General features: G+C 51.2%; 1 protein-coding gene across 1 annotated transcript in view; it reads right to left on the reverse strand.

Annotated features, from left to right (window-relative positions):
* The window catches only part of RNF17 (ring finger protein 17), a 261,161-nt gene that overhangs the window by 43,335 nt on the left and 197,001 nt on the right, over positions 1–20,825 (reverse strand). The window contains exons 25-27 of the mRNA XM_040426246.1: positions 14,689–14,808; positions 13,921–14,001; positions 11,489–11,611 (exon numbers count right to left, since the gene is read on the reverse strand). Of these exons, the coding sequence (XP_040282180.1) occupies positions 11,489–11,611; positions 13,921–14,001; positions 14,689–14,808 (324 nt within the window). The remainder of the gene's footprint in view (positions 1–11,488; positions 11,612–13,920; positions 14,002–14,688; positions 14,809–20,825) is intronic.

Genomic DNA, 20,825 nt, shown 5'->3' on the forward strand with positions numbered 1-20,825 from the left:
TGAATTTAATACTGGGGAGGGAGGGAGGCGCACTGGCCACCAATGAATTTAATACTGGGGAGGGAGGGGGGCCGCACTGGCCACTAATGAATTTAATACTGGGGAGGGAGGGGGGGCCGCACTGGCCACCGATGAATTTAAAACTGGGGAGGGAGGGGGGGCAGCACTGGCCACCAATGAATTTAATACTGGGGAGGGAGGAACGCACTGGCCACCAATAAATTTAATACTGGGGAGGGAGGGGGGGCCGCAGTGGCCACCAATGAATTTAATACTGGGGAGGGAGGGGGGCCGCACTGGCCACCAATGAATTTAATACTGGGGAGGGAGGGGGGGGCCGCACTGGCCACCAATGAATTTAATACTGGGGAGGGAGGGAGGGGGGGCAGCACTGGCCACCAATGAATTTAATACTGGGGAGGGAGGGAGGGAGGGACGCACTGGCCACCAATGAATTTAATACTGGGGAGGGAGGGGGGGCCGCACTGGCCACCAATGAATTTAATACTGGGGAGGGAGGGAGGGAGGGAGGGACGCACTGGCCACCAATGAATTTAATACTGGGGAGGGAGGGAGGGAGGGACGCACTGGCCACCAATGAATTTAATACTGGGGAGGGAGGGGGGGCCGCACTGGCCACCAATGAATTTAATACTGGGGAGGGAGGGAGGCGCACTGGCCACCAATGAATTTAATACTGGGGAGGGAGGGGGGCCGCACTGGCCACTAATGAATTTAATACTGGGGAGGGAGGGGGGGCCGCACTGGCCACCGATGAATTTAAAACTGGGGAGGGAGGGGGGGCAGCACTGGCCACCAATGAATTTAATACTGGGGAGGGAGGGGGGCCGCACTGGCCACCAATGAATTTAATACTGGGGAGGGAGGGGGGGGGGGAATGGCCACCGATGAATTTAAAACTGGGGAGGGAGGGGGGTCTGGCCCCCTGCTGCCTGGCAGCACCTGATCTCTTAAAGGGGGCTGTGATCCGCACAATTAACCCCTCAGGTGCGGCACCTGAGGGGTTAATTGTGCAGATCACAGCCCCCTGTAAGAGATCGGGTGCTGCCAGGCAGCAGGGGGCCGTTATGTCCACAGTTCTTAGTATATTCTAACTTGAAGCGTCCTCATCACTATGGGAACGCCTCTGTGTTAGAATATACTGTCGGATCTGAGTTTTCACGATCTAACTCAAATCCGATGGTATATTCTAACATAGAGGTGTTCCCATGGTGATGGGGACGCTTCAAGTTAAAATATACCATCGGATTGGAGAAAACTCCGATCCGATGGTATATTAATAGGGACTCCTGACTTTACATTGAAAGTCAAATGGGGGACGGATCAGTTTGCAATTGCACCATATTGTGTCAACATCAAACGGATCAGTCCCCATTGACTTGCATTGTAAGTCAGGACGGATCCGTTTGGCTCCGCACGGCCAGGCGGACACCAAAACGCTGCAAGCTGCGTTTTGGTGTCTGCCTTCAGAGCGGAATGGAGGCGGAACGGAGCCAAACTGATGCATTCTGAACGGATCCTTATCCATTCAGAATGCATTGGGGATGAACGGATCAGTTCGGGGCTGCTTGTGAGAGCCCTCAAACGGATCTCACAAGCGGAACCCCAAACGCAAGTGTGAAAGTAGCCTAACTGGTAGTGCCAATGCCCCAGCTGTGACGGAACAATAGGGTAGACGAGTGCCACAAAAACTAGTAGGTTATGCCAGCAAAAGAAAACCGTACCATTACACATCAGAAGCTGCACCATCAGTTACAGCGTCCCAAAGTATTGCAAATAACTGTACTGGTGAGGGAAGTAATGCAGATGAGCAGTTCCATCAGGAGTGATTGGACTTATCAGCAATCGTATCAAGAGCCAGCATAAACAAACACCAAACCTGTGGGAGCCACAGCACCCATTGCTAGAAGTACATTAGTCCAACACCTAGGACCACCATTTTTAGGGTAACCAAATACGCCACCTGAGAAGGGGTCATACAGTAATAGCCATGGAAACAGTAGTAAAGTAGAAAACTTCTGTAGCAAACACAATATCTAGGGCATGAGCAAATACTGCACCTGAGAAGGAAGACAATAGACATACCATAGTAGCCACGTATCTAGAGCCAATGCAAATTAATACTCCACCTAAGAATAATACTCCACCTAGGAATGAGGAAGCTGGCAACCTGTGCAGATGCGCCACCTGTTGAAGGTGTCAATGATAACGACTAAGATAGTAGTGCGTTTGCCTCACAGGGACTCAGAGCAAGAGAAAAATCATGTTGTGGGGTCACACCCAAGGAAGGCAGAGGTAGCCATTTCCAATCGCAGCGCAGAGCGTAACAGCCAGGGAGAGAAAACCTCCCTGGCTGTAACGCTCTGCGATTGGACAGCACTACAGCCAGGGGAGAAGGAGACGACCATAGATGCGTCTCCTCCCCATTGCTCCGATGCTCAGTATTAGCATACTGAGCACGAAAATTGAGGGGGGCCATAACGGAGCGCAGAAGCGCCATTAAAAAAAAAAAACAGGCAGGGTGGCAGCATCAGCATCCCGTAGGTACAGATATTTATCTCACTTACTACAAGCCCATGAAAGGTCCTCTAAGTGTAGAGCAAGAAATGGCTAAACATGGGGGATTAGGCCGCAAGTAAGGAGCCTAGATAGTCTAAGTGGGGGGCGAAGCTTAGTGGGCTCCTGGAGGAGGGGAGAGTATAGGCCGCCTGAAAGGTCCCAGGACGGAGGATGCGGGTGAGACAAGGCTCCAGGGGTTGCGGTCAGGGCTGGCGAATGAGGGTGCAAAATGGTGGAACTGGAGGCCACATGTGACAGTGGTAGGCAGGAGATACTCTGGAAAGTTAGTGTACAGCGCCTCCCTCCTGTGTCATATCTGGGCTTGCTGGGACATGTGGTGCTGCGCCAGGGCTGCAGAAAGGACTGGGCTGGCTAATAAAAAGGGGAGGCATCTTGAAGTGTGCTCTTTCCGTTCCCTGAAGGATAAGGCCATCACTAGCCTTGGCACCAGCAGGGTCCTTATGTCTACCAAGTCGCTCCCTTTGGTGGGGAAGGCCCAAGGCTGGTGGGCGGCCGAGGATTTGGTGGTCCTCCGTGCCACCCTTTCTTCTGTCCTGGCTACTGGGAATATTAGAGGGCATCCTGCTTTGCTGCCAGGGGAGTAACCAGGGGATAATTCCACCCTGGGCCCAAGTTTGTTTTTAAAAAGCAACACCTGCAGAGCAGATGTCTGCCTCCTACGGACACTAAGCTACTTAGAACTCTATCCCTCCCCAGATGCCGGCCACAGCCGGCCAGGAAGGGTTAAGGTCATCTTCATGACCAGGGGCGGAGCTAGCAGGTCTCTGGGGGAGGGGGAAGGAGGACGCAAAGTTTTTGCGCCGGAGTGCACCCCCATGGGGACGAAGTGCGGCCCAGCAAGCCACAAGGGCAATCCAAAGCCACTGCGCAAGCAGATTATCTCATCGGCCGGGCCGCAGAGGGACCAAGAACCGCAAAATGAGCCCGCCCGGCAACGGACGGGGGCTCCACCCCGCGGGCCGGGCGGACACCGGTGCATCCTGGCAAAAAAACATGGCGGCCGGAACACCATGCGGTTGCACGGCAGAGTCGATTCAGGTGCCGTTTAACCCCTTCCGGAGCGGCGCGCTCGGAAGGGGTTAAACCGTCTACTGAGTAGTGAGGGGCGGGGAGCGATATTCGCTAGCAAGCGTCCTCCACAGAGTGCACAACAAGGTCTAGCCGTGCGCTCGGCCGCCATAGAAAAAACGCCTGCCATGCGGTTATTCTGACATTAACCCCCTATGATCCGCCCTGCTAGGGAAAGAGTGCCGGCTTCCTGGCTGAATAAAACCTGCCAGAGGGGGAAGAAGGGAATGGCTACAGGGTGCTGGGCTAAGCCCTGTGCCTAGTTATCCTGTGCATTACTGCCACCAGGTAGGGAAGGAGGGAGGGGGCGACACTCACCTAAGTCCCGTGTACTCACCTCTCTTCATCCTCTTTACGTCCCTGTCGCCATTTTCACCCTTCCTCTGGTCCAGCAGGGTCACCCCTTCAGCCACTGGCACCGTAGTGGCAGGAAGCTGGAATTAAGGGACTTCGGCGGGTGACCCCTTGGCTGGCGGGAAGGAAAAAAATAAAATAAAAAAACTTCAGGAGATCCCTGCAGAGCAGGGAGGCCTTGCCTCCTATAAACACTAGAAAAAACTGAAGCTCTCTCTCCAGGCTGGAGGGGGTATAGCTTCCAGGGGAGGAGCTAACAGCTTTTACTAGTGTCAACGCCTCCTAGAGGACATAGCTATACCCACGGTCTCTGTGTCCCCCAATGAATATGGGCGAGAAAGCAGTACAGAACACAAAGTACCAAACTGTACTGTAGAGGGCGCTACTAGACAGCCAGTAAGTGAATACACTTCAGTAATACAGGTGATTACCAGTGAAATGCCCATGATGATTAGCTTGATCTTGCATTCAATTACATGTGCTGCTGATGGTCAGTGTCATTATTTGTGGCTTCAATCTGGAATGGCCAGGGAAATAACTACTAAAAATTTAGTAAGCTAAATATGCCAGAATTCTGTTTAAATGCAACTCAAAACTGGAGTTCATGTGCCTATATTTATTCGGGGGAATTTATCATGAGGAGAATATTTGAAGTCAGTTTTGCTTGAGTCTGCATTGGAATACTTTAAGCCAGATTTATCAAATGTCATGTGTTTGATAAATTTGTCTTATCCTTAAACCGGATATTTTGGTCTAGAAAAGCTGCTCCAGTTTTCCTACTCCACCCTCCGACTGGGGTGAGATTACAACTTATTTGGCATCTTTTAAAAAAAAGTCTCAGAGATAAATCTGGAGTGAAAACCATTAACATAGCTAACCACATCCACGTTCCATATTTCAAAACTAGAGTTGTGTAAAAATGCAGAAAGTTTCAAAACTTTTGTGCGTGAACTGAAAAAGTCGCAAAAAGGAGACTTTTGTATTACTTACCAGTAAAGTCTCTTTCTCGCTCTTCCTTGGGGGACACAGGAAACCATGGGTATAGCTCTGCTCCCTAGGAGGCGTGACACTAAGCGAAAGCTGTAAGCCCCTCCTCCATCAGCTATACCCTTCAGCCTGGAGAAGAGACTGCCAGTTGCGTGTCCAAGTAGTGAAAGATAACCACCAACCGGAAAAAGAACTGTCGAGCCCCAACGGGGGCAACCAAGCCGGAACCACAACTGTAACCCAATGAAGGGCGGGTGCTGTGTCCCCCAAGGAAGAGCGAGAAAGAGACTTTACTGGTAAGTAATACAAAAGTCTCCTTTTCTCGCCCATATTCCTTGGGGGACACAGGAAACCATGGGACGTTCCAGAGCAGTCCCAGAAGGGAGGGACCAGAACAAACTAGACCAACACCAGAGGCATCAATCAACTGCCGCCTGCAACACCAGACGGCCTAAAGCAGCGTCAGCCGACGCATGAGTATGCACCCTGTAGAACTTGGTGAAGGTGTGCAAGGAGGACCAAGTGGCCGCCTTGCAAATCTGCTCCGAAGAAGCCCGATTTTTCTGAGCCCAGGAAGCCCCGACCGCTCTAGTGGAGTGAGCGGTAACACCAAGGGGAGGAACCCTGCCCTTGGCGAGATAAGCCTCAGTAACAGCCATCTTGACAAAACGGGCGATAGCAACTTTGGATGCCGCCATCCCTCTGCGCGACCCTTCCGGGACCACAAAGAGCGAGTCAGTATGCCTGAAAGAGCTGGTTACTTCCAGGTAAATCTTGAGCGCCCTGACAACGTCCAGGCGATGAAGCTTCCTCTCCCGCGGATGGGAAGGGGAAGGACACAAAGAGGGGAGAACGATGTCCTCGTTCAGATGAAAGGCGGAGACCACCTTAGGAAGGAAGGAAGGGACCGGACGAAGAACCACCTTGTCCTGGTGGAACACTAGGAAAGGTTCCAGACAGGAGAGTGCAGCCAATTCGGACACCCTCCGAAGAGAGGTGATGGCTACAAGGAAAATAACCTTGCAGGACAGAAGTCGCAAGGAAACCGTCCGCAGAGGCTCGAAAGGAGAAGCCTGGAGCGCTGAGAGAACCAGGTTCAGGTCCCAGGGCGGTACCGGAGGGCGATACGGGGGAACCGCGTGAGCCACGCCCTGAAGGAAGGTCTTGACAGGACCAAGGGGGGCCAGTGGGCGCTGAAACAAAATGGACAGCGCAGATACCTGACCCTTCAAAGAACTAAGGCCTAGACCTTGGGCCAGTCCGCTCTGCAGGAAGGACAAAACGGTGGGGAGAGAAAAGTGGAGCGGAGGAATCCCCAGATCGGCACAGAACCCCAAAAAGGTCCTCCAGGTCCTATAATAGATCCTAGAAGAGGACGGCTTACGGGCGCGGATCATGGTGCGGACGACGTCCGCAGAAAAACCCCTACGTGTCAGGACGGTGGTCTCAACAACCACGCCGTCAAACGTAGGGACCCTAAACGCGGGTGGAAGATCGGTCCCTGAGAGAGAAGATCTTCCCTGGCGGGCAGCGGCCAGGGCGCGTCTGCCAGGAGCAGCATGAGGTCGGCATACCAAGACCGGCGGGGCCAGTCCGGAGCGACCAGAATCACCGAGACGCCTTCCGCCGCGATCTTCCGAAGGACCTTGGGCAGGAGAGGGATGGGAGGGAATATGTATGGGCGCGCGAAGCCTCGCCAAGGAAGAACGAGGGCGTCGGCTCCGCAAGCTCCCGGATCCCTGGCCCTGGACAGATAGGCGGGGACCTTGTGATTGAATTTTGAGGCCATGAGGTCAACGTCCGGTATGCCCCAACGAAGGCAAATGGCCTCGAATACCTCCGGGTGAAGAGACCACTCGCCGGGGTCGACGGTGGTGCGACTGAGGAAGTCCGCCGCCCAATTGTCCACCCCTGGAATAAAAATTGCAGATAGGGCCGGGACGTGGGCTTCCGCCCAACGGAGAATGCTGGAGACCTCCCGCATCGCAGCAGCGCTGCGAGTGCCCCCCTGGTGGTTTATGTACGCCACAGCCGTGGCGTTGTCTGATTGTACACGAACTGGATGACCCTTCAGCAGATGAGTCCAGTGTCGTAGAGACAGAAGGGCCGCTCTCAGTTCCAGGACATTGATCGAGAGTTTGGACTCCGATGGAGACCAAATGCCCTGGACGGATCGGGGAGGAAACACGCCTCCCCAGCCCGAGAGACTGGCATCGGTTGTAACCACCAACCAGTTGAGTGGCAGAAAGGACCTTCCCAGAAGAGGGGACTGTAACCACCAGCGGAGAGATGACCGCACCGGAGGCGAAAGATGGAAGGGATGATCCAGAGACTGCGGTGATTTGTCCCAGGAGGAGAGGATCGCCCGCTGGAGAGGGCGGGAGTGAAACTGCGCAAATGGGATCGCCTCGAAGCAGGCAACCATCTGCCCCAATACCCGCATGCAGAAGCGGAAGGACGGTCGACGGTGGAGAAGGAGACCCCGAACCGCCCCACGGAGGGTCAGACGTTTTTCCGAGGGAAGACGTACCTCCGCCGCTCCCGTGTCTAAAAGCATTCCCAGGAAGACGAGTTGTCTGGAGGGGGGAAGGGAGGACTTGGGGAAGTTGATGACCCAACCGAACCTCGCCAGAGTCTCTAGAGTGAGATCCACGCTGGCAACCGCTTGAGAAAGGGACGGAGCCTTGATGAGGATATCGTCCAAGTACGGTAGCAGAAAAACACCCCTGGAACGGAGTAAGGCTAAAACCGGGGCCAGGACCTTGGTGAACACCCGGGGGGCTGTTGCCAGCCCAAAGGGAAGGGCGACAAATTGGAAGTGGAGGTCCCCCACGGCGAATCGAAGGAAGCGATGGTGACACCGGGCTACCGGAACATGGAGGTAGGCATCCTGTATATCGATGGAAGACATGAAATCTCCCTGCTCCAGGGAAGCCACCGCGGAGCGGAGGGACTCCATCCGAAACCGTCGAAGGAGGAGAAAACGGTTGAGCTTTTTGAGGTCCAAAATGGGCCGCACCGAACCTCCCTTCTTGGGAACTACAAAGAGGTTCGAGTAGAACCCTTGGAATCTTTCCTCTGGAGGAACGGGGGTAATCACCCCCCTGTCCAGTAAGGCTTGAACGGCCGCGGAGAACGCAGCCGCGCCTTTCGGGTCCCGCGGCGGGCGGGAGCGAAAGAACCGATCCGGAGGGAAGGATGCAAATTCGATTTTGTATCCGGAGGGCACAATTTCGAGGGCCCAGGCGTCGGAGACGTGAGCCATCCAGACGTCCTTGAAAAGGAGGAGCCGGCCCCCCACCCGGGTGGGTGGGGGCGCGCCTTCAGGCAGAGGACTGTTTTGCTGCGGGTGTGCGGGCAGCCTGCGGCTTGCGCCAGGATGGCTGCGCCCGAAAAAAACGGCTTCCTACGCTTGTCCTGGGGAGGAGCCGAAGCGGCAGCTGTGGTGGGAGCCCCAGAGGCCCTGCGGGAGGACCGAAAACGAGACGCACCAGGGCGTCCGCGGGGGGCGCCCCTGGCTTGGGGTTGAGGAAGATGGGTGCTTTTACCACCCGTGGCCTCTGAAATAAGTTCGTCTAAGCGGACCCCGAAAAGGCGGGAACCCGCAAACGGTAGCCCCGCCAAGGAACGTTTGGAGGCAGCGTCCGCTTTCCAGACCTTCAGCCAGAGCTCCCTCCTGACGGCAACTGCCAGGGCGGAGGAGCGTGCAATAAGGGCTCCCGCATCAAGGGAGGCCTCACAGACAAAATTCCCGGCCCGAATAATAAGCTGGGCCAAGGAACGTAGGTCCTGGATGGGGACGTCCGAGTCCAACTCCTGTTCCAGCTGCGCACCCCAAGCAGAGATTGCTTTCCCTGCCCAAGCAGAGGCAAAAACCGGTCTGAGAGCAGAACCGGAGGCAGCAAAAATGCCCTTGGAAAGGGTCTCCATGCGACGGTCCTCCGCTGACTGAAGAGAGGACCCGTCGGGAACAGGGATGGCCGTGTTCTTTGACAGCCGAGCCACAGGGGGGTCCACCTTGGGTGGGGAAGACCAGGTGGCCACGACATCGGCTGGAAAAGGATAGCAAATGTCCAGCTTCTTTGGGTTGACAAAACGGGCGTCCGGGCGAGCCCAAGCCTTAGACACCACGGAGGAGAAATCAGAGTGGATTGGAAAGACTTTTGAGGCCTGCCTGGGTCTGATAAAGGAGACGCTAGCTGCGTCCGAGCTAGGGGGGTCATCCTGCACCTTAAAGGTGTCACGAATATCAGAGATGAGTTGGCCCATCGCTGAGGCTAGCTTGGACGGCAGGGCCGAGTCCATTTCCAAATCTGAAACCGCCAATTCACCTTCAGAGAGCGAATCCTTTGGAGAGGAGAGGCCCGTCTGGGTGCGCACGCGTGGCGGAGAGAGTGAGGCCTCAGAGGAGGAGGCTCGCTCTACTCTAATACGCTTCTGAGAGTGCCTAGCTCGGGAGGGGTCACTAGGAGAGGGTGAACCCGCTGCAGCGGCAGAAGCAGTGGACCCGGAGGGCGCGACAGTCAGAGTGGCGTCCTGCGGGGTAGGTGGCCTGTCTATTAGGCGGCCCACGACATGAGTGAGGCTTTCCACGGCCTGGGACAGGGATCTAGCCCAGTCAGGCGGGTCAGAGGAAGCAGGGAGCGACACAGCGGGCGACTGAGGCTGCGGTGGAGCTCGGCATGCAGGACAGTGCGGATCAGACTGCCCCCGGGGAAAGGGTTCCCTACAAGCAGTACAGGCATGGTACCATGGCTTGGCGGCTGCAGAAGGGTCTGACATGGTGGAAAGATGTTGCACTTAAAGTGAGAACCAAGCAACAGTACTGTGGCACGGAGGGGGTTAACAGTCCTACCAGACCCGGATGATACAAGCGGCAGCTGTAAGGGGAACAGACTGAGGAGGCTGTGGAGGAGAGGCAGCAGCACGGAGCTGAATGGCTTCAGGATCGCACGGCAGAGAGATGAACCCGGAAGTAGCGGAGCGCAGCGGCACGGAGCTGAATGTGTAAGGAAGCTCCGCCCCCCCTCTGCCGCGCTGAAGCCGAAGCAGAGCCGCGCGCGCGCGGCAAAATGATTTTAACCCCCAAGGATGTTGAAGTGCCGGCCATGAAATGGCGCCGTTCATGCCATGAAAAAACGGCTCCCGCCGCGCCTGGATGTAGCAGACGGCTTGCTTGTCTGCAGCCGTCCCCTGTAAGGCAGCGTTCTAGGACTTGCCCAGATAAACTGCCCTCCAACTAAGCCCGGTAACGTCCCGATATGGGGGGGGGGGGACGGGGGTGGGGGGGGGGGGGGGGGGGGGGGGGGGGCGGGGTTGCAGTGGCCATGTTGGTAGCAGCGGTGGGAGGGAGGAAGGGGAGGCTGGAGCAGCCACTCTCACCATACGCTGTCTTCGCCCTCAGTCCATCCAGCGGGGGTCGCCCCTTCAGCTCCTGGCACCGCAGTGGCAGGAAGCCGGGGGAGGGACTTGGCGTGCGGGCGACCCTGAGCTGGCGGGACGCAGGGGAGCGAGGCTGCCCTGGTCCACCTTGTCTTCTGTGGGGGAGGCGGCAGTGCGGAATTACCGGCACTGGCGCAACTCAACCCCGGGAGAAACAGAGGGGTCTAATGCGCCTCTGTTGTCCCTGTAGGTAGAAAAAAACCGAATTAAAAAAACAACAAATAACGTAAAAATAAAAAATCATAGGAAAACAACCCTGCATAAGCAGGGGGTGTCTTGCCTCCTTGGACACTAAGCAAAAACTGGCAGTCTCTTCTCCAGGCTGAAGGGTATAGCTGATGGAGGAGGGGCTTACAGCTTTCGCTTAGTGTCACGCCTCCTAGGGAGCAGAGCTATACCCATGGTTTCCTGTGTCCCCCAAGGAATATGGGCGAGAAAGCCCCATTTTGCGACTTTTTGGAGCCCGAATTTTGGAGTGAAGCTATGATAAATCAGAGCCGTTGTGTTCTAGACACTTGTTGTGCCTCACAAGACAGTATCTCAAAAAATGGTGCGGCGTAGCACAGAGGGGTGTGGATTGGGTTCTGGCTTCAAATGCAAAAACAAGTAAGCCAACTACAGCAATGAACTTGGTGCATCTTCTGCAATATGGCTGCCGTTTTGGCAGAGTTGGGGAAAGCAGTGGGTGCCGAGCTGTAACTTTCAGCTGAAACCCTGCTGCAAGATAGCAGCTCTATTTTTTTGGAAATAATTGTGTGTATGGTACATGATTTTTGGACAGACTTTTTAAGGGGTATTCCCATCCCACACACTTATGGCATATTCACGGGTACATAAAAGTCCATAAATGTCTGGGGACAGCAGCCACGCAGAACTGGTGTATGGGGGTCCCAAGGGGACTGTTCTGACAGGTTAGAGTCCCGTAGGGGATCAGCACCTGTCACACATTTAAGAATGTTGTAAATGTGTAAGATACAAAATTAACAATTTATCATTATTACTACTACATATACATGTACACTTGTCAAACACTTACCACGTTGTTTTTCTCACAACCTGTGGGAACACCGTGGTCATAGTGCTCCAAAATAGAAGAGACTGAAGCATTTCCACAATATATACGAACAGATGCAACACCATCAGAATAATTTGCAGGCTCCTGTTGAATGCAAAGGGTTATGTACAAAGGCATCAGACAGCAGACTGTAAGCACTGAAATGATTTCCAAAGCATACTGTTGATGATCTGTTATAACCCACCCAACTATCATAACTTCCAGGATTAGAAAAGAGGTGTCCGCTTTCTATCGCCATAAGAAGCACCACTTATCCATAGTCGTGTCTAGCACTGCAGCTTAAAGGGATTCTGTCACCTTGTTTTAGCCTATAGAGATGCGGACATGCACGGCTAGATCGGCACTAGCATGTCCGCAATATACCTGTCCCATAAAGCTGTGTCCTTTTGTTTTAAAAAAAAGATTTTTATAGATATGTAATTGAGCCTGGAAAGGGGGCTGCACTAACCTTCTTGGTGCCCAGCCCCACCCCCTGTGAAGGAGCCCTGCACCGCCTGCGTCCTCTCTCCTCCTTGCTCGCAGTTAGATCGCCGTAATCTCGCGATGCGCAGTGCCAGCATAGTGTTCCTTCCCTGTGCTGGCATCAGCCTCAGGGAAGGAACTGCGCATCGCGAGATTACAGCGATCTAACTGCGAGCAAGGAGGAGATTCGGAGGAGGCAGGTGGTGCTGGGCTCCTTCACAGGGGGCGTGGCTGGGCTCCAAGAAGGTTAGTACAGCCCCTTGGGCTCCTTACCAGGATCATTTACATATCTATAAAATCTTTTTTTAAACACAATAAAAAGGACACAGCGCTATGGGACAGGTATATCGCGGACATGCTAGCGGCGATCTAGCCGTGCATGTCCGCAGCTCTATAGGCTAAAACAAGGTGACAGAATCCCTTTAAAAAAAAAAGGGAGCGCACGTACATACACAGTCTAAAGACAAATCTTGATAATCAACACATTGGCCCAATTTTACTAATCTGCCTAAAAAAAAAAGTGGAGCAAACTGGGGCAGGTAAGGTTTCTACACCTTTTTCAGACATGGCCGAAAAGGGTGTGGGGCTTACTGTAAATGAGCGGTGCTTTGTGGGAAAGGGGTGAGGCATAGGAGGTGACATTTTGTGCCTCAATTCTGTGAAACAAAATCTGTCTCAAAGTAATCCAACCAGTAGTTGGTATATTTGGAGAAAAGGGTCTCCCAGCACCACATATATCATCCAGCCTGAGCCCCTGTGATAAATCTGTTGCGGGTCTAGACAGTCTAAGTTTACACCTGCTTTTCCGTATACCTCTACAAACCATATGTGGCCACCTCATTCCCGAAAATGTAGGCCACAGGATTACAGTACTTTGGCTGTCCTGATAATTCTGATGATGGTACGCAGAGTCATGTATATGCTTTCCTGTCCTGCGTAGTGCGTACACACACTTTGTCATGTCAAAGATGGCAGTTTGCATCTCACTTGGAATTAAAGGGTTCCCTGGGACTATAATATAGATGGCTCATCCTTAGGGCAGTCCATCAATGTTTGATTGGTGGGGGTCCGCCCTCCAGCCAATCAATGAAATAAAAGGGCCTGTCATTGCTTAAAGACTGTATAGAGATGAGCTGCTGTACCAGGCTTAGGCTAGTTTCACACTAGCGGCAAGGAACTCCAGCAGGCTGTTCCGACGGGTGAACAGCTTGTCTGATCTGCGCTGCCGCTAGTGCACGCGTGCCCCCCGACTACCGCTCCAGCCCCATTGACTATAGTAGGAGCGGGGCAGGAGTTCCGGAGGCAGCACGGCAAACATGCCGAGAGGCGGCCGGAATAAAACTCTCGGCATGTTTGCTGTGCTGCCGAGGGAACTCCGGCCCGCCCGCATTACAGTCAATGGGGCCGGAGCGGTAGTCCGGGGGCACGCGTGCAGTAGCGGCAGCACGGATCCGACAGGCTGTTCACCTGCCGGAGTTCCTTGCCGCTAGTGTGAAAGTACCCTAAAATGTATGCTTAAATACAGAAGGCACATTTTCTGAAGCATTGCTAGAATATTAAAAGTAGTGATTAGGGATGAGCAAACCCGAACTTCACCTGATTTGGGTTCGTGTGGGTTAGTAAAAAGGGAATTTGTAGACGGAATGCAAAACGGAAGCCTTTAAGAGGAATTCCGCTTTGATCCGCCATAATAGAAGTCTATGGGCAGCATAACTGATCTGTTATGCTTGGCCATAGACTTCTATTATGGCGGATCAAACCGGAATGCATCTTAAGGGCTTTCGGTTTGCATTCAGTCTACAAATTCCGTTTTCCTAACCCACCAGAACACCGAGCCTGGTGAAGTTCGGGTTTCTCATCCCTAGTACTGACAAAAGGTGATCTTCCTTTTTTTCCTCATTAAGTTTTAGAAGACAAAAATAAAAAGATACCACGATGTGAACGGTGACTAGTCTCTTCAGCAGAAGTTCTTTAAGCAACTGAATTGCATCCTGTTGCCAATGGTCACCAACCTGAAATTAATTAGTAAAGTAATATATCAAATTATGCACTAAAAGCCTTGTGCACACGACCATGTCCGCCCACATTTTATTTTATTTTTTTTATTTGCAGACCCTGGCTTTTTGCAGACATTCTTGCGGAACGGACATACGGAATCCAGAAAGGACACCAAAGTCCTATACTTGGGAGCAAAATGCAAACCACTGACCCTTTGAAGCCAATTGCATAAAACATATGACCACGTGCAAGAGGTCTAAAGGGGTATTCCAGTTGTACCAAATTATCCCTATCCATAGAACAGGGGATAACTATTAGATCCGTCAAGTAATGTAATGTTCCCAGGTTTGATGGGTTTCTGTCTACCATGCTATATGGAAGCTAATAAAAAGACTTATGGACAGATGATCCAAACAAATAGTATGTCTGTACATTCCTCTTAGCATCTGCAGCCCCTCTTCTCTGCTCGCTGATCTAGAACAAGATTTGAGCTTACACTATAAAATTCACTTATTTGTGCATGAAATGCAATAAAAACATGAAAATATTCAGTGTCCATAGCCTTCAACCCCAACCAGCAGTCTCTAATGGACACATAAGAGGGATTTATATCACTAGGTAATAAATAAGGTCTCTAGTAAAGCAACATTTTCAATACTATTACTCAAAGCAAAAAGATGGAAACTGAACCAGTTACTCACAGGGACAATATCATTCAGCTGGCAAGGTATACAGAACCGTGGAATATGTGGATTATACACAAATGGGTAGAGGTGACACTTGGGAATTTTCTCTGTGTATCCGTAATCTGCATACTTCACCTGTAAGTGTTAGACACAATAAAATAATATACACAAAAACTTAAGGTATTAATGATAGTTCAAAAATTGGTCATGAGTGCGGGAAGTACTCAAATAAATACAAGATGACGTCACCAGAGTCATGATTGTGATCTGTTATGAATCTGGATCTGTATCCAAGGATCTGAGATTCCTCTATGTCCTAAATCATTGGATGAATAAATTGAATTATAGCATCATAAGTCACTGGGGGACCGCTCCCCCCATGTAGGAGGCGTATCAAGGGTTAAACTGTTCACTGCTTGGCTTGAAAGGAGTGCTATCGTGTCTTCCTACCTCTAATAATCGCTAGAGGCCGGTGTTCTTGTGAATCGTGGAACCGGAAGTGACGTTTGCGTTCCACCAGACCGAAAGTAGGGCCGCGGCATGCATTCCACGGGCCGGAAGTGCCTGAGGAGCGCCGATTTTAAAAGAACAAAATTTCCCATGTATGCCACTGCCATATCGGCCCTGGGAGGAGGCAGTCACGTCAGGAGCTGGGAGCTAAGCTGTAAGTGTACTTGAATGTCCCTGGATGTTGAAGTAAAGAGTAAGACCTCGACTAAGGGACTCTCTGTATACATCCCTATCTACATCTAGTACTTGTTTTTTACTATATATGTTGGATTACAGGTAGCAGCACCTATCATCAAAATAGGAGCTAGCGAGATACCCGGCCCTCATCTGATAAGGTCTGTTGTACCATTTTTTGATTATGTCTGCAATACTTATTTAAGACGACGAATGGGATAATGTATATATGGCGATTGTACCATCTACCTAGACACTGCAAAAAGTGTTATTGTATATATCTTGGGATAAACACTTTAACAGGTGTCATTATACTTTCTGTATCACTGGAACTGAGACCCCCTGAGGAGCCCTTGAATGGGCGAAACGCGTTGGGGCATTGCTTTGTACAACAATTATCCATGTTGTGGCAGTATCGTATATATGTTATTTGTTTACACTACACTATCACTGTTAGGGTGTTATAGGGAAAGGAGGGAAGGTACGCGGACAGGGAACCCCACCATCAGGGGCGACCCCTAGGCAAAGGTTAGAAAGAGTGTGTACTAGGGAAAGATTTCCTACACCAACCATCTACCTTCCAATTCACATTATACACTGTGTAAGTCTGTATTGTCTGTATGTCATAACTGTGGCGGATGCTATCATACAATAAAAGTAGCCGGCTAGAGGACTGTACTTTATGTATGACATCAAGCCACCACTAAAGGGCATTTATTTTGAGTATAAGTAATAAAAAGTATATTTTAAAAGGGTCTGTAAACTGACTTTAGAGAGAAAAATATACACAAAAACACCTGCAACCCCACCAACCAGCAGGATGATGGGGCACTGTGAACCCCACCAACCAGCAGGATGATGGGGCACTGTGAACCCCACCAACCAGCAGGATGATGGGGCACTGGGATCACTGGAAGGCTGTTGCCCATTTACGGCATGGTAAATTCCCCCCCATTATATCAGAGAAAATTGATTTTTGTAAAATCCATTTTCTTGTTGGATGCATTGGGGGTCACAGCACCATGGGTATATGTCCAGCTGCCACTATGAGGCTGACACTAGAAAGGAAAAGTGTTGGCTCCACCCAGATGGGCTATACCCTCTGCACAGACACTAACCAGTTGGTACTAAAGCAGTAGGAGCACCAAAATCCAGAGTGAAAAATGAAGCCATGTCCAGAAAGAGGACCATTATCAAAAAGAGTCCCCGGAAACCTGAACAAAGAAAAAAGCAACAAGGGTGGGATCTGTGTCCCCCAATGCATCCAACAAGAAAAGGATTTAACGGTAAGTACAAAAATCAATTTTTCTCGTGAATGGCATTGGGGGACACAGCACCATGGGATGACAAATAGTAGTGTAGAAGCAGCACTGTGCGGTCTCAGGATAATGCGTCTATGTCAATGCAGCAGCCTAACCGTAGGCCCTTGATCCATCAGGCCAAATCGTATACGTGTAGAAAAGAAGATGGCTTCGGCAGCATTCCGCAATATCAAAAATACTTTAATCGTACCTCCAGACACAGATGGCAACGAACGTTTCGACTGTGTAACAGTCTTTGTCAAGCCTAATGACACAAAATCTGATAGGCATATATATACCCCCCTCATATAAAATACACACCCCGTTACATCATTAGTGCAGATCACTACACAATAGGATACACATGTTCATACTTTAACTCACAGCTAACGACATGTCCAACGAACTCGTGTAGTTCTCCTCGGCGTTCCCTTATCTGTAATGCGCAGTCGCGTCTCAACCCATCTAAAACCCGGAAGTATCATACGTCGCCATGGCGCCCGGAGGCGCACGTGTCTCTAGCCAATGAGCTGCCAGAGGGCCTCACTGACGTCACAGACTGCGCGTCAACCTCGTAACACTCACCCAAGAGCGCACATCCGTGCGTCGATGGCGTGGGTCACATGAGGTACGCAGCCAGTAACAACATCGCGCAGGTACCGGCGCCATGACAACGAAGACGCCACGATCCACGCTGCTTACTGTGGAGTAAATATGTGCTATCCGTATCCAAAATGAACTGGTTTGTGCAACATATAGACAACACAGATAATAGCCCGATTACAGAGGGACATCAAGCCGGACTGTACATATTCATGATCATAACAGGTATAGGGCAAAAACATATCATAGCAAGTACAGATAGCAATACAAACAGTGTATCCCATGTATACTTCACATATGGATCATCATCATAGCACTTTGACATATAAATTTGGGGACCAATCCCCCGGTGGATGCGCTACATATAGGTTAAAATCATAATGTCCCTATACTAAGAGGACAAAACAATGACACACATCAATCGATGGATGAGACATTGAACTCTAGATTCAAACCAAAGGGTTGAAGGGACCTAAGGGTATGGATCCATTTAAGTTCCTTTTTCCTCAGGATTCCCTTCCTGTCCCCACCCCTTCTCAAATATCCCACGCTATCAATAGCCCGAAATCTCAATTGATTGATAGAATGTTTGCAATCAATGAAGTGTTTGGCAACCGGTTTGTCGAGTGCACCTGTTCTTATTGTACTTTTATGTTTATTAATTCTTTCCCTCAATTCCATCGTAGTCTCCCCCACATGTAGCTTGATCTATGTGGGGGAGACTACGATGGAATTGAGGGAAAGAATTAATAAACATAAAAGTACAATAAGAACAGGTGCACTCGACAAACCGGTTGCCAAACACTTCATTGATTGCAAACATTCTATCAATCAATTGAGATTTCGGGCTATTGATAGCGTGGGATATTTGAGAAGGGGTGGGGACAGGAAGGGAATCCTGAGGAAAAAGGAACTTAAATGGATCCATACCCTTAGGTCCCTTCAACCCTTTGGTTTGAATCTAGAGTTCAATGTCTCATCCATCGATTGATGTGTGTCATTGTTTTGTCCTCTTAGTATAGGGACATTATGATTTTAACCTATATGTAGCGCATCCACCGGGGGATTGGTCCCCAAATTTATATGTCAAAGTGCTATGATGATGATCCATATGTGAAGTATACATGGGATACACTGTTTGTATTGCTATCTGTACTTGCTATGATATGTTTTTGCCCTATACCTGTTATGATCATGAATATGTACAGTCCGGCTTGATGTCCCTCTGTAATCGGGCTATTATCTGTGTTGTCTATATGTTGCACAAACCAGTTCATTTTGGATACGGATAGCACATATTTACTCCACAGTAAGCAGCGTGGATCGTGGCGTCTTCGTTGTCATGGCGCCGGTACCTGCGCGATGTTGTTACTGGCTGCGTACCTCATGTGACCCACGCCATCGACGCACGGATGTGCGCTCTTGGGTGAGTGTTACGAGGTTGACGCGCAGTCTGTGACGTCAGTGAGGCCCTCTGGCAGCTCATTGGCTAGAGACACGTGCGCCTCCGGGCGCCATGGCGACGTATGATACTTCCGGGTTTTAGATGGGTTGAGACGCGACTGCGCATTACAGATAAGGGAACGCCGAGGAGAACTACACGAGTTCGTTGGACATGTCGTTAGCTGTGAGTTAAAGTATGAACATGTGTATCCTATTGTGTAGTGATCTGCACTAATGATGTAACGGGGTGTGTATTTTATATGAGGGGGGTATATATATGCCTATCAGATTTTGTGTCATTAGGCTTGACAAAGACTGTTACACAGTCGAAACGTTCGTTGCCATCTGTGTCTGGAGGTACGATTAAAGTATTTTTGATATTGCGGAATGCTGCCGAAGCCATCTTCTTTTCTACACAGCACCATGGGATGTCTCAAAGCAGTACCCGAGGGTGGGAAGAAACAGCCATGCGAAGAACATAGCGCACAGCCTCTTGCAGAACTTTGCGACCCAAACTGGCATCAACAGAGGCCAAGGAATGGATATGGTAGAACCTGGAGAAGGTGTAAACTCAGGTCCAGGTGGCGGCCTTGCAGACCTGGGAAGCAGAGGCTAGATGCCGGACCGCCCATGATGCCCTGACCGCCCTAGTGGAGTGAACGGTCAACCGGAAGGGGGGCTCACGACCCTTCGACACATAGGCTTCCTTGACAGCCGACCTAATCCAAAGGGAGATGGTAGCTTTGGAGGCTTATAAACCTTTACGTGAGCCCTCAGGGATGACAGAGTCAGAACAACAAAAGGACTCAGTTAACTGGAGATACAGCCGGAGCGCCTGAACCACATCCAGACGGTGGAGACACTCTCTGGGATGAGAGGAGTTGGGACAGAATGAAGGCAGGACAATCTCCTCATTAATGTGGAACCATCTTGGGAAGAAAGGAGGGAACTGGACGCAGGATTACCTTGTTCTGGTGAAAAACCAGAAAGGAGGACCGACAAGAGAGCCCCACCAGCTCGGAGACTCTGCGAATGGAAGTAATCGCGACTAAAAAGGCAACCTTAAAAGGAGACATAAGAAAGGGAGACCTCCTTCAAGGGCTCAAGGAGAGAGGATTGAAGGGCATCTAGGACCAAATTCAAATCCCAGGGTTCCACTGGGGAACGGAAGGGAGGGACGCGATGAGCCACCCCCTGAAGGAAAGTCTTAACCTGGGAACGAGAAGCCAAGGGCCTTTGGAAAAGAACAGACAAGGCCGAGACCTGACCTTTGAGAGAGGCCAGGCGGAGACCTTTCTCAAGGCCGGCAAGAATCCTAGGGAACAAAAAAATTAGGGTGAACCTCGCCAGAGATTCACACCAAAGCAAAATAAGCCTTCCAGGTACGATGGTAAATTCTGGCCGACTGGGGTTTACATGCATGAAGCATAGTCTGGATGACTGACTCGGAGAAACCCCAGAATCTCAGGACCCCGGCTTCAACAGCCACACCGTTAAATGAAGCAGAGGTAAACTCAGGTGGAATAGCGGACCTTGCAAAAGGAGGTCGGGACCCAGAGGTAGACGCCATGGGGAGTGGGCGAGCAGGAAGAGGAGATCTGCGTACCATGCCCTGCGGGGCCAGTCCGGAGCCACCAATATCGCCGGGACCCGATCCATTTTGAGGCGTTTGAGTACCCGAGAAAGAAGCGGAAGGGGAGAGAAGAGATATAAGAGACTGAATTGGGACCACCAAGGCGTCTACCGCCGAAGCCTGAGGATCCCGAGACCTTGCGACGTAAAGCGGAAGTTTGTGATTCAGACAGGAGGCGAAAAGATCCACATCTGGGATTCCTCAATGTTGACAGAGATGTTGAAACACCTCTGGATGGAGAGACCACTCACCGGGTCGAGGCAGTGGAGACTGAGAAAGTCGGCAGCCCAATTGTCGACCCCGGGGATGTAGACCGCGGAAAGAGCAGGAACATGTCCCTCTGCCCACAACAGGATGCCAGAGGCTTCCTTCAGGACTGGCGCGCTTCTGGTGCCCCACAGTGGTTCAAATAAGCCACCGCAGTGTAGTTGTCTGTCTGAATGCGGACAGGATGACTGTGGAGGAGGTGAGTCCAACAGGACAGGGCA

Source organism: Bufo bufo, chromosome 3 (assembly GCF_905171765.1).
Source record: "Bufo bufo chromosome 3, aBufBuf1.1, whole genome shotgun sequence".
NCBI lineage: Eukaryota > Metazoa > Chordata > Amphibia > Anura > Bufonidae > Bufo > Bufo bufo.